General features: G+C 37.8%; 1 protein-coding gene across 1 annotated transcript in view; it reads left to right on the top strand.

Moving 5' to 3' along the window:
- XRN2 (5'-3' exoribonuclease 2) overlaps window positions 1-12,724 on the top strand; it is a 51,263-nt gene that overhangs the window by 16,504 nt on the left and 22,035 nt on the right. Inside the window, 8 exon segments of the mRNA XM_080583891.1 lie at window positions 2,075-2,210; window positions 5,720-5,827; window positions 5,904-5,993; window positions 6,154-6,226; window positions 9,692-9,775; window positions 10,537-10,634; window positions 10,725-10,804; window positions 12,687-12,715. Coding sequence (XP_080440017.1) covers window positions 2,075-2,210; window positions 5,720-5,827; window positions 5,904-5,993; window positions 6,154-6,226; window positions 9,692-9,775; window positions 10,537-10,634; window positions 10,725-10,804; window positions 12,687-12,715 — 698 coding nt within the window.

Genomic DNA, 12,724 nt, shown 5'->3' with positions numbered 1-12,724 from the left:
GTGGACTGGATGTAGAAGTTGTTTACAAAAATACTTTTTGTATTTAGAATGACTTTAAAACTATCCCAAATAGTTCTAGTCAGCTAGCAAATTTGGGTGTTTGTTGTTGTTGTCGTCTTACGGAAAGGATTTTGAAGCTCATGTAGGAATCCAGCTGCCAGGGAACTCCTAGAGTCCTCTGCATGGACTGCAGATGTTCTTGACTCTGTCCTTCAATACTTCAGCACAAGCAGCTCTTGTCCTTGCTTGCCTGGCTATTTGTCTTAAACTCCTGAACCTGTCCCTTGTTTTTTCTACTTCCTCATCAGTTTGAGCAATCTTTGAGCTGGCTCGGTTTGAATATAAATACTATCCCTGAACTGGTCAACCAGCTTGAAACAGAAGCTAGGAAAAGATTCTTTCTGCAAAACCTAAAGGATATGCATCTTGGACTGGTGTTTTTTGTTTGGTTGGTTTGTTTTTGAAAGAAGTTTAAAGCGACCATATCTACTGTGCTATGGGACTCTGTCACGCATAAGTTTGAGCTGACCTGTCTGAATTACATACAGAATCTGTAGGACACATGTAACCTGACAGGTCAACTCAAAATTAAAGGTGCAGTAATGCCAAATTTTGAATTGCTGAGAAAAAGATTATACATAAAAAATTAAAATTGTTATTAAGGGATTATCTGATTTAACCAGTTTGTAATTTGCTTTACTCTAGTTCACTTAAATACTGAAATTCACGTGCGGGTTGAGATGCGTGTATAAAATGCGTGTACCACAAGAAAAAAAAAAGATAGCTTTGTGAGAAAGGCCAGTTTTTGAAGCATGACATCATGATTGAACTAAACTTTAAGTAGAGCTTAATCTGTTTTTAAAAACTGGCTTTGTAGATAGCAGTTTCTAAATTGAGCCAGAATTTCCCCCAAGATTTCTGTGTGTCTGTTACAGCTAACAAATGGAAGTTTTATGTGCATGTTAATAGCTTCTTGCCTGTGGCACAGTTGTTCTCAAAATTTACGTCATCTCTCAAACAATCAGGAACACAGTAGATGTAGTGAGCTGATAGGCGTCCTAGGAAGAAAAGCTTTGTAGTCTGCAAGCGGTGATGCCTGCTGCTGCCCATGACATGCATTCCCCCTGCCTTTTTTTTTTTTTTTTCTTAGAGGAGCCTCAGGTATATTATTACCATTAATTTTCACAGTATACTTTTTTCTTGAAGTGTGGCATTATGTTGCGTTAGAACTGAGGGATTCAAATGCTTGTCTGTCAGTGATGAGCATGTGGTTGTTTTCCCTGCCCCATCCCTAAGTAGACATAAGGGGGAGCTGTGTGAAGTGTGATAAATAGTGTCTGAGACTGCGTTTCTGACTCCAATATCCCCCTCTGGCATGAAAGATTGAAAATCCCTCTGTTAAAGGGAGCTCATCTAATGAGAGTCAGCAAGCACCGGGTTCCTGAGTTGCAGATAATTCTGCTGGTAGTCATAGCTTGTCTGAACAGCAATAGAAAAGTTGGTGATTATTATTAATAAAATAATAAATTGGTCACTGGCCCTCCTTTGCTTGGGAAGAGTAGTAAGAATAGAGGTTAGAACTTGATGTGAGAAGAGATTCCTGTAAGATACAGGCTTTGGCCTACAGTAGATTAAACAACCTTAGATAAGGAAGGAGAAGAGTGTTTTTGTTTCTAACAGAAGAGTTGAAGAGCAAAACTCAAATGTGAATTTTGGTAGTAGATTCCTGATAAGAAAGATGAAATTATGGACTAGGAATAATAGACTGAAGAATTCGAAGAATCTTGATAGTACCACCCTTGTTTTGAAAATGTACTCTGCTTCTAACTAGGACTTTGAGGATGTATTTGTCAGGATGATAGCTTCAGAATTTCTGTGGATTTTCTGTGATGTTGGCCGTCGGATTTTATTATCTTGCTGTTGAGTATCAGTTTTCATGCTTTCATTTAAATCAGTATTAAATAGTATAAAAGTGGGATTAAAGTAGAGAGTTACTTTGCCTTAAACTTTAATTCAGAAATGTAAATTGACATATATTAACATGTATTGACATCTATTTATATTTATTACACAGGTTGTGGGAAACTGGTTGGAAGCAACGCTACTATAAAAACAAATTCGATGTTGATGCATCTGATGAGAAATTTCGTCGTAAAGTTGTACAGTCCTATGTTGAAGGGCTTTGCTGGGTTCTCAGATATTATTATCAGGTACTTAAGAATTTCTTCCCTGAAACTTTAGTTTTCTTTTGTGTCTGCAACGTGACTCTTTTCAGGAAATAATAACTTTTCATTGCTTATTTTCACAAAGCAATCCTTTTCTGAAGATATAAATGCATTACCATTCTATTTGACACTTGAAATTTGAATGCAGTTCTTGTTTCTCTCATACAGTACTTCTTAGTTTATTAAGAACTGATGCATTTTTTTTCTTCGCAATACATGGCTGGTGAAATCGCAATGACAACGAGCAAGCAAAGGACAATGCCTGTGAAATCCTAGTGAGAATTTGGAAGGAACAGAGTCATGGTCTTCTCCATAGATTGCAATGATGTTCCATGAAGTGCTTTGTGATTGAAGTAATCTGTATCTGATTTAAATCTTTTGATAATTGAGATGTCAGATTGGCAAGAGATTAGTTAGACATATTGGCGTTTGTTGCACTGATGGTTAATAACTAGTTTTGTGCTCTGCGAACAAAGTAAGTTATATTTTGTGTGTGACCTGGGAATAGAATGTGCCAGGAAATGAAGTTTATCTGTCTCAACATGGTATGTAGCGTGAATGCAGTGCCATGCTGACAAAACTACATGCTTCTCATAGGCAGCTCATACCTGTCTGACTTAAAGTGCAGGCAGGGCAAATATCTCACACACATGCAAAAAAACGTAGTTTATTGTAGCATGGTTTTTTCCTTCCCTTGGAACAAAAAAGGGGGCATTCTTTTCCCTTCTGCTCTATTTATCAGAGTTAGCGCTCTGACTTGCATGTTGTGGTGGATGAAAACAATACAGTTTAAGGCTTGCAAGTTTGTTGCAGCTGATCTGCAGGAGAGCTGAATTTAGCTGTACACATCCTTGAGTAGCTCCTCTGGCAGAGGAAAAAGATCACCTGGAGTTAGTGGCCACCTTGACATGTGGAAATTCCCATGATCCTGCACGCAGTTAAGGTCTGCCGAAAGCTTACTGTGTTCTGTTAATTGTGGCAAGATGTATTCCTAGAAATCTATACATGCCCATGTTGTGGCTGAGTTGTGTAAAGAGATTAGCTATAGATGTCTGCTGGAAAGCTGTGAGTGCAACCTTTAGTATTGCAGTGGTTAAAAAAAAAACTGCAAAAGACAGTGTGGATTATAAAAGAATTTGTGAGTAGATGTTCTTGAGAAAATACTTATGAGGAGATCAAAATATTTACATTCATTTGAGCTTTGTAAAAATTAAGGTTCTTTTATTCAAAGGAGTGTGATATACATTCTTTGCTCTCTGTTGAGCATGCCACAGCCTAGTGCAAACATTATGCTGTGTTTTTATAACTGTTCAAACCTCGGTACTATTGAGCGATTTGTGGCTTTAAATGTACAAGAGCTGATAAACTGACAGATACCCAAACTTAAAACAATACAAGCAAGTCCCTATGCAGTGTTCCCTAGTTTAGCATATAAAACCTATTTAGTTAATGAGATGTATGTGGGTGACTCCTTGTCCTCTGGAGTTTGTAGACAGAAGTGACTGATACACACAAGAATGATAGGTTATTACAGCTGCAAAGAAAATAAATCAGTGAGGTTGATAACTTCAAGCTTCAGGCAGGACCACGGTGCTCTCAAGAAAATTGAGGAGGAGTGCAAATAAGATCTCAAGGAAAAGTGGCTGTATAAAAGTATTTCTGGTTGAGTAAAGTTCCAAAGGAAAACTTGAACATACACAAATGTTTAAGGCTTTATTTTTACTGCTTTGCTTTGTATTCAGATTACTCGAAAAGAAGGCAAATCTCTCTCTAGACCTAGTTAAAAAAAAAAAATACATTGCTGACTTAAAACAGCGCAGCAATGAAATGCTTGCATGTGCTAGCTATACTTGCATAACAGAGCTATGTGTCAGCAAGATTCTACAACCTGCTACACGTGGGCAGTCTGTTGTATCAGTATGGAGCAGCAGGCAAATCACTTTTGGCCCCTATGGAAGTTAGATTAGGAAACTGTTGGACTGGGGGAATGTCAAAACAGGTTTGCTTTATTTTTGTTTTTCTGTTTGCCATGGTACAAATTGCTTCCAGTAACCACTGTTCATTGTCCATAAAACGTCTGAAAGAATGTTATGTGCATTTCTACTCCTATAAAAAGCGAATAATGTAGAACATGCTCCACTAGTAGAAACATCTGTTTTGGGGGAAAAAGATTAACAAAAGCCCAAATCCACATGGCTTCTGAAACAGACTGAAACCACCTGAGGAATTGCATCTGATATAAAAGTTGCTGAAGGTTTATACCAAAAATATCACTGGAGGAGCCTCATTGACATTTACTTGTTCAGAATGGGAAGTCAAAATAGTAGGCTTTTGTTTCAAGTGCTACTGCTAAGATAGCTAGCTGAGAAGGTGAAAGCTTGACTTAAACCTTCTAGAGCCACATTTCCTTTAAAGTATGTTGTGTTCCGATGTGTTTGTGCTGATTTTCTTTTCTTCTTTTTGAGGATTATTTTGCGACTTTGAAGTGAATGCACTTTATATTTCCCAGTATTCAAGACGAAAGAGTGAGAGGGAAAAGCAAAATGTTACCTGAAGTGCTTGTTAGTGCTTTTACTGAATAGAAAAGTATCAGTTTAAAACAATACTTTCCAACCTGCAACTAATGCTGTTCAGATAGAATGCACTCTACGTCGTGTGAATGTCAGATTTCTCTGGTCCCTCATATTCCCAAGTTAGCAGTGGGATTTAGCTTTGAAAAATGGTAGTGCAAGTTGTGTGCTGCCAGAAAAGTACCTCTGTTCCTGTTAAGACCACTGTAATGGCTTTCTGAGTTGCACAGTTCTACTGTTTATACAGTTATGGAGAACTTGAGAATTCCTCCTGTCTGTTTCCACGTTCTGAGATGTGCCAGCAGCTCTACACAACTTGAAAATATGTCCAGTTGCTGTAAGCTCCTCAACTTAACCCCAGGGGCTGGTTAACTGAATGGATAGATTGTGTTTTCCTGCTCTTCGCAAGACACTTGTCTGATTTTATTGGATTTCTTATTGGATTTCTTGTGTGTGTGTGTGTGTGTTTTTTCTAGAGGGGGAAGAAAAAAGCATGAGGTATGTTACAGTGTCCTGAAGTTAAGGTTAAGATTCTTCTGTAAGGTCTTTTGTATTGTTACGGTGCTAGGTCTGTCTCTTTGGCTGTCTCCCTTAGTGACTCAAACCTAGCACATAGCAAGAGTACTTTGGCAGAGAAGTCAATCTGCTGTTCTGTGCTGCTGAGGAAATGCCCGAGGTCTCCATTCACTATCCAGTGATCTCACTCGCTCTAATCTGGCTATGAAAAGTTAAGTCCTAACCTGAAGTCCAGAGTACCTTTAGAGGCAAGAGCTCTTTCTTTTCTAACCACGGGGACTCCTCTTTCTCCCAGTTGACGCTGGGTTAAATTTTGTCACCTTTAGTTACTGGGCTACATGATTTTTTTTTTTTCCTTTTTGCACTTTTGATTTGCCTGATTTTGCTTGTCTTGTTTTGCTGTCCTAGGGCTGTGCCTCCTGGAACTGGTATTACCCTTTTCATTATGCTCCGTTTGCTTCTGACTTCGATGGTATTGCAGACATGCCCTCGGATTTTGAGAAGGGCTCAAAGCCGGTAGGGCATTGTTTATTTATTTATGATTTAACAACTCATTAGAAATGTCCTTCATCAACCTGTTTACTTTCAATAGTTCAAGCCTCTTGAACAACTTATGGGAGTATTTCCAGCTGCAAGTGGAAACTTTCTGCCACCAAGTTGGAGGAAGCTCATGACAGATCCGGTAAGAATCCTTAGTGTATTCCTCTCTGTAAGCCATCCTCCTTAGCAAAGGGTGAGCTAACACAAAGCTAAGTACAGCTACATAGCGAAGCTTCATAGTATTCTGAGCCAATTTCCTAATTGGTTTTAATGATTTTTTTGTTTGTTTTTCTCAAATACAGGAATCAAGCATAATTGACTTCTACCCTGAAGATTTTGCTATTGACTTGAATGGGAAAAAATATGCTTGGCAAGGTGAAATTTCAAGTTTCTTCTTTTGAACTACAGTACATTGACCTTAGTCTTAGGAATCTATGTTTAAAAAAAAAAAAAAAAAAGAATAAAATGGAAAATCATCCTAGTGAGATAATGACACACAAACTAGCAAAGGTAGCTTGTGTTACTTGGTATGTGGGAGATGTATTTTGCAGCAGGCTTATTTTTAAAAAGAAATTTTTGTGAAGAACAAATTATGGTTGAGTAACTGATTTAGGATTGGCAATGATTAGTAGTAATTTCAGCAGTCATTCTAGATTTGTTAATTTGTCCTGAACTAGATTAATCATTTTTCTATTTTTATCAGCCTTACTATGTAATTGTCTCTTGTCTCCTTTGCATTTAATTAATGGATCTTATTCTGTTCAATCAGTGGCTCATTAGTATCTTGTGAAAAATGCTGTGGGGAATATAGAAATATTTGAATACATACAAAGAATGAAAAAATAGATACTGTATTTAATGTGGTCTCTTCTTTTAGAGAATATTAGTTTTAATGAGCTGCCAAATTTTCTATCTGGTATGTAGCCAATAGTGTAACATCTCCATTAGGTGTATAAATAATTATTTGGGCACAAACCGAAACACAAAATTCTGTCTGAACATAATAAAACACACTTGAGGACTTCAAACACTGGAACATGCTGCCTAGAGAAGTTGTGGAGTCTCCATCCTTGGAGATAATCCAAATCCAACTGGACATGGTCTTTGGCAACCTACTCTGGGCCCCCTGCGACCATACTCGAGCAGGGGGGTTGGACTGGATGATCTCGAGAGGTTCTGGACAACATCTGTGATTCTGCTTCCTCCTCTCCCAAATCCTCTTGTGCCTTGAAATAGCCAGTCAGACGCACTAGTACCTTATTCCTGGTAGTGTTCCAAAACCAAAGAGAATACACCTAGGTATTAAGAGATGTGTTGCTTAGCAGGCTTTCCCTCTGTAACTTGAAGCCCTTCCCCCAGGTGTAGTTCTGGCAACTTTCCTTAATCCTTATGTCTGGTTATCAAATTTACAGTTTAAAGCAGTAATGTTTTAGATAGCTTCCAGTAGCTTTCAGCAATCTGTGATGTTACTTTTGATTAATTTAATGCTTAATTGCATTATAAACTTTTTCTAGATTGACATCTGGAATTTTCATGTTTAAGAGGCAGTTGTGAAACAAGAAATATTTTCCAAGCTGGAAGTATCTTGGTTAAATAGTTTCTAGTGTACCTTCTGCTTTTGATGAAATGTTTGAAGATCTTCCTTTTAGAGATGTGATTATGCTTCTAAAAGCTCACCATTGATCCTTTCTGTAATCTCTGGGGTTATGAACGCTTCCCGTTTTGTTGTCATTCTGCCAGCGGGTTGTGAAGGTGAAACTAAATTGTTTTTTAGGGTAGGCTTATTGCTGTTTCCCCTCAGTAGTAGTTATGTTCCAGCTGAAATTTGAACATTGCTGTGGTCCGGTGCTGTCTTTGATAAAGCGGTAGTCAGTCAGTGTGGAGGTTATCCTTCTGAACTTGGTGATAAGGAAGAGCAGTGCAGCGTTCTTGCTTGGTGTGGTTGGCAACAGAAGACTGTATGGCTCTGTGCCTCGTTCCACAGTAGGCTAAATAATATTCTGATGTATTCTGATACATTCTGTCAGTCTAAGTACTGACTTATTTAACACTTTTTCATGGCTTCTTCCAACCTGCTTTTGTAAGAGAGGTAACAAGCTTAAATGTAGTGTATCATTACATTTAAAAGCCAAGTTTTTTGGTTACACCCCTTACTCCTTCCCCCTGCTCCAGGATAATAGTATTAGTTTTAATAAAACCATGTGAAGACCAAACTTGCAAAACAAAAGTGGTGCAGGCAGACCAAGTTGTAGATAAGGAATCTACGTCTGTGGAAGTTCAGAGTCTCCGTGAATGTTACATAGCTGAGTTTAATGACAAAGGTTTATGAGGTCTGCCTGCCGGTAGAACTGTTACTAGATGCAAACAGGAGACTGTGAATGTTGTCAGTAGGAAGCCTTTGCTGTCATCTTGGTCAGATAAAGCTCTAGTGTTTATGGTAAGGGAAATAAAGTAAAAACTAAAATAATGACCCCAAATTCCTACCTTTAATAGGGGTAACAGAATGAAATCTTCACAGAACTTTTGTAGTAAATTTCTTAGTGCTTCTTCAGCGTTGATAATAGAAGAATACTGGAGCACACCAGGGAAGGCTACTCTCCAGTTTCATCAAATGTGATTAAGAATGGGCTCGTAGAAATGTGAGATGTGCTGCTTAGCAAGGAATTGTGATACTGAGAGGAGCATCCATGTTATTTCAGAGTGAAACTAGTAGCTGGTATGAATATTCCCTAATGGATAATATAACGTGTCACCTCATGGCTGAACTTCACGTGATTTCTTCCATTGTCGTCTCTTAACAAATTGAACAAAGTAGCATTGAATTCTTTCAGGAGAGTAGCAAATGAGATAAATAATGACTATCCTAATGAGCTCATCTTACTCCTAAATGAAGCAGGTATGGGTAGTGGATACTGCTTCTGAGTGTCTGGCCCAGACTGTGGAGAGGGAGGAGGAGGATAAGAGGGATGCTCAGATATAAGCATCCCCTTCCAAACTGTATTACTGCTGAACCACATTGGGTGGGTTTGTTTGTTTCTCCTAAACAGCTTGTGGGGTCACAAACTGAAAATCTAGGCTGTTTGTTTTTTTTGTGCTGATGTGACAGTTCTTCGTTGGGTAAAGAATTTATTGGGGCTCTCTCTGGTATCTTTTCAGTGCTACTCTTTTATGAGCTCCTGCTTATCCTTCCTGAAGCCATAGCAGCTCAGAATACAGCAGTTCAAAATCTTTTCTTTGTGATTTATTACAGTATCTTGTTAAGTTGAAACATCTGGGCTGTCTATTTCAAACTTTTGCCAATCAGTTGTCATTTTGAGAACTTGGTATTCTGGGTGGTTTAAAGCAGCACTAGTTTGCAGAATGGTGAATCACACAGAGTATCACACTGTGTAAGTAGCCTGGGTGGTTTCAAACGGTGGTAGCCAAAGCTAAATCCCATGACAGTCATGCTTTCCCAACTCCCTGTGCTATTCTTTCTCTCATATTTTCCCTTTTCATCTCAGAATGAGAACACTCTAGTTCATTTACTCTAATATAGCTTGATCTGTTATGGAGGACCACATATGATATTTACTCTTCTGAACAGTGTGTAGCAAAGATAACTTGCAATAAGATGGTGTCACAAGTTAAGTGATTTTTGTAATGTCTTGACTTTTTCCACTAGAAAAGGAGGATAGTATTTTGTCTGTTGTTCTATTGCTAGATGTTTTAGATTGGGGATGAGGGATCGTTACTTTTCTGGGTAGCTTCTTTTTTTTTGGATGCTTTTCCCTTAGAATGTCTCTGAGGTAAATAATTCAATTTCAGCAAGCATGAAAAAAAATGGTTTGGTTTTCACAGGTGTTGCATTATTGCCGTTTGTTGATGAGCGACGCCTTAGAGCTGCCCTGGAAGAAGTCTATCCTGACCTCACTCCTGAAGAAAGTAAGAATTGTGACATATTGTTGTGACTCTGGTGTATTCACTAGAACTTGTTCTTACTACTGTTTCATGTACCTTTAAACCCTAAATGAGCAAGAATTGAATTATGTCAAGCTATATGCACTTCTCTGTGGATGGTGTTGGTAATTAGAATGCTCTGTGATGGGTTTATTTTTGTAACTTTCACTTTCTTTTATTTTAATAAAGTAGACTTGCATGAGATCTAACCTGAAAATTAGATGGCAGCTTAATCATATGAAAAGCTTCTACCAGTGTAGTCGAAGTAATTGTTAGATTAATATGTTGGAATCGAAAGAATAAACTTGATTTTCAAATTTAGTTATTTAGCAGGATGGCTGTGTCCAGTTACAGTATGTGAAGCTTAATGTTCTACTTAGACAGACAAATTTGGGCTTCACTTTCTGCATTATGCCAAAATGATAGCTGGTTCTTGTAGGTAAAGTGATCTTCGGAGTTGTATATATTTATTTTCAGCCGATGTCTTTGTTCTGAATTCAAAATTCCTCCCACTGAGCACAAGATTCTTATTGTTTTCCTGTCTTCTACTAGTCTGTGTGACTGGAGGCCTCCTGTTTTAGACACAGACACGATAAGAATTTTCAAAACTTTCTCATAAATCACAGTGAAGCTTTCCTGTGGAGCAGCACTGGTAGAGGTCTCAATAGGATGGTGTGCTGGTACGCTGTATTCCTTACCTCCTTCTTTCCTCTGAACTCTTAACTCATTCTCTTCATCTTTTCTAGACAGAAGAAATAGCCTCGGTGGGGATGTTCTCTTTGTTGGAAAACACCATCCACTTTGTGACTTTATTGTAGAACAGTACAAGTCCAAAAATACAGAGGTATGTTATATTTGTTGTAAAAGGATTGTGGAAGTGGTGAGGGTGGAGTTCTCATAATGAGCTTCAGCTGAAAAATTATTTCTTCCATAGCCAGTGGATATACCACCGGAGTTGTGTCATGGAATCCAGGGAAAGCTTACACTGAATGAAAATGCTGTTCTTCCAGATCAGTGAGTATAGCTTTCAGCATGGGATGTTTGATGCGAAAGGATACTTTCTTCAGTTACATCTGTATTTAAATTAAAAACAAAAACAAAAACAAAAACAAAAACAAAAAAAAAAAAAAACCTCTGCTCACAATGAGAAACCTAAAACTTCTGGCAAGGCAGTGCATTTAGTTGTAAGGCTAAAAGTGCTTTCTGCTAGGACTTAAAATAGGTGTGTACTATAGTTAGTATATAATTTAAAAAAAAGTAAGAACTCTTATTCTACAAGCCTGTTTTATCCCATTTTATTATTACAGAAATAGTCTTTTAAAACAGCATCGGAAATCTGTAAAGCACTTTAATGTGTGTTTATAATTGCTGGTATTTTTTTAAAAATTTGTAATTTCATCTATGGAAGACTGATTTTTTTTGTTGTTGTTTCCTTTATGTATTCATTACTGTTTGATGAACTTTAATAGGTAAACAGGGACTATATACTAAAAGCTATAGCGATCAGTGGCTTTCCTCTGTAACACCATGTTGTTTTGGTCTCTGTGCTATTTTATGAATGCTAATTTAATAGGCTGATATAACTTCTACTAGGGCATGCTGGTTTCTTTTTTTTTAAGCTTTTTATGTGCTAATCTTAATTTTAGTAAAGAAAAATCCAGACGGAGATGTATTTTGCCATTTTCTATTTAGGGTACAGTGCTAAATTCAGGAAGGTACCTTACCAGCTACATGTACAAAATGTGCTTTTTTTCCCCCCCTCTTTCAACATAAGTTTGAGAAATCATCAGTGTAACCTTCACGTTATTGGAAATGCATTCATTTATCTAACTTTCCTTAGAGGCATAAGCAGGTGTTCAGTAACTCATTTGCATTAAATGCACAAATACTCCGATTTTGTTGGACAGATAATGTATCATAGGTCACACTCACTAATATACATTTTTATATTCTTGTCATGGCTTGTGAAGGGTATGAGCAAGTCAGAGCAGTTCTTGGAGGGAATAGTAATGCAGGAAAAAAGAAAATTCTTCTGGCATTGTCTTCCCTGTATAAGCCATGAGAAATGGAGATCTATTTTTACCTAGAGAGGTACTGTTTGTTAGGAATTCTGTGAAGACGAAGAAGCATTTATGTCAACACTTCAAAATATGTCTAGCTTTGCTAAAAAGGTTTGGTTTAAATTCAACCAACGTGTGCTGTTTGTGACCTGTGTATAACATGGGTGTGCGACAGTTGTGCATAGTGGCATGAGCTGGAGGCATCTAGCTTCTGACTGATGAGGTTAATTTTTTTTAGCATGCAGTGTGTCTGCTTCATGTGAAGATACAAGTTCTGAAGGAAAGGGTTAAAAAGCAGCTGCATCTCAGCCTATTAAATCTCAGTTAGAAAGGAATCTCTTCAAGTGCTGTGTAAAACGGCTGCTAAAAATATTTTTTCCTTCAAAGCCTTTTTTTCCTGGGGAAGTCAGTTTGTGTCCACAAGCTGTCTGTGTGTCTGTCACTCTAGTCTTCTCCTGCCCTCTTAGAACCTGTTGGCTTGTTATAATCCAACCTCAGTGATATGGAGAGGTTTCCAAGATGCAAAATAGTTCTAACTTGTAAACAGACAGCTGGGTAGCGGGAGGTGTGTGAAACCACTGTTAGATGTTAGAGAATGCAAATGCAGGATCAGCTGCAAAAGTGGTATCATTAAGAAATAAGAGTTCAGTAACTCTGTTACTTAAGAACTATTTGATTTAGAGAAAAGATGACCTATTTTTGAAATCCTTTTACTTGTCGTAGGTTTAGTTGACAGAGTAACTTGAGTGGTAGCAACAGAGAAAGAGGAGCCAATGATGATAGATGATGATGATGATGTTACATGACATTTTAACGGAGCTTTTTCTCGTTACCAGGACTGTGGAGTCTCCCGTTCCAATGCTGCGTGAATTTT

The sequence above is a fragment of the Anser brachyrhynchus genome, assembly GCF_964034855.1.
Source record: "Anser brachyrhynchus genome assembly, chromosome: 3".
Lineage (NCBI taxonomy): Eukaryota > Metazoa > Chordata > Aves > Anseriformes > Anatidae > Anser > Anser brachyrhynchus.
Note: the sequence above shows the minus strand (reverse complement) of the source record. Positions and strands in the feature narration are given on the sequence as shown.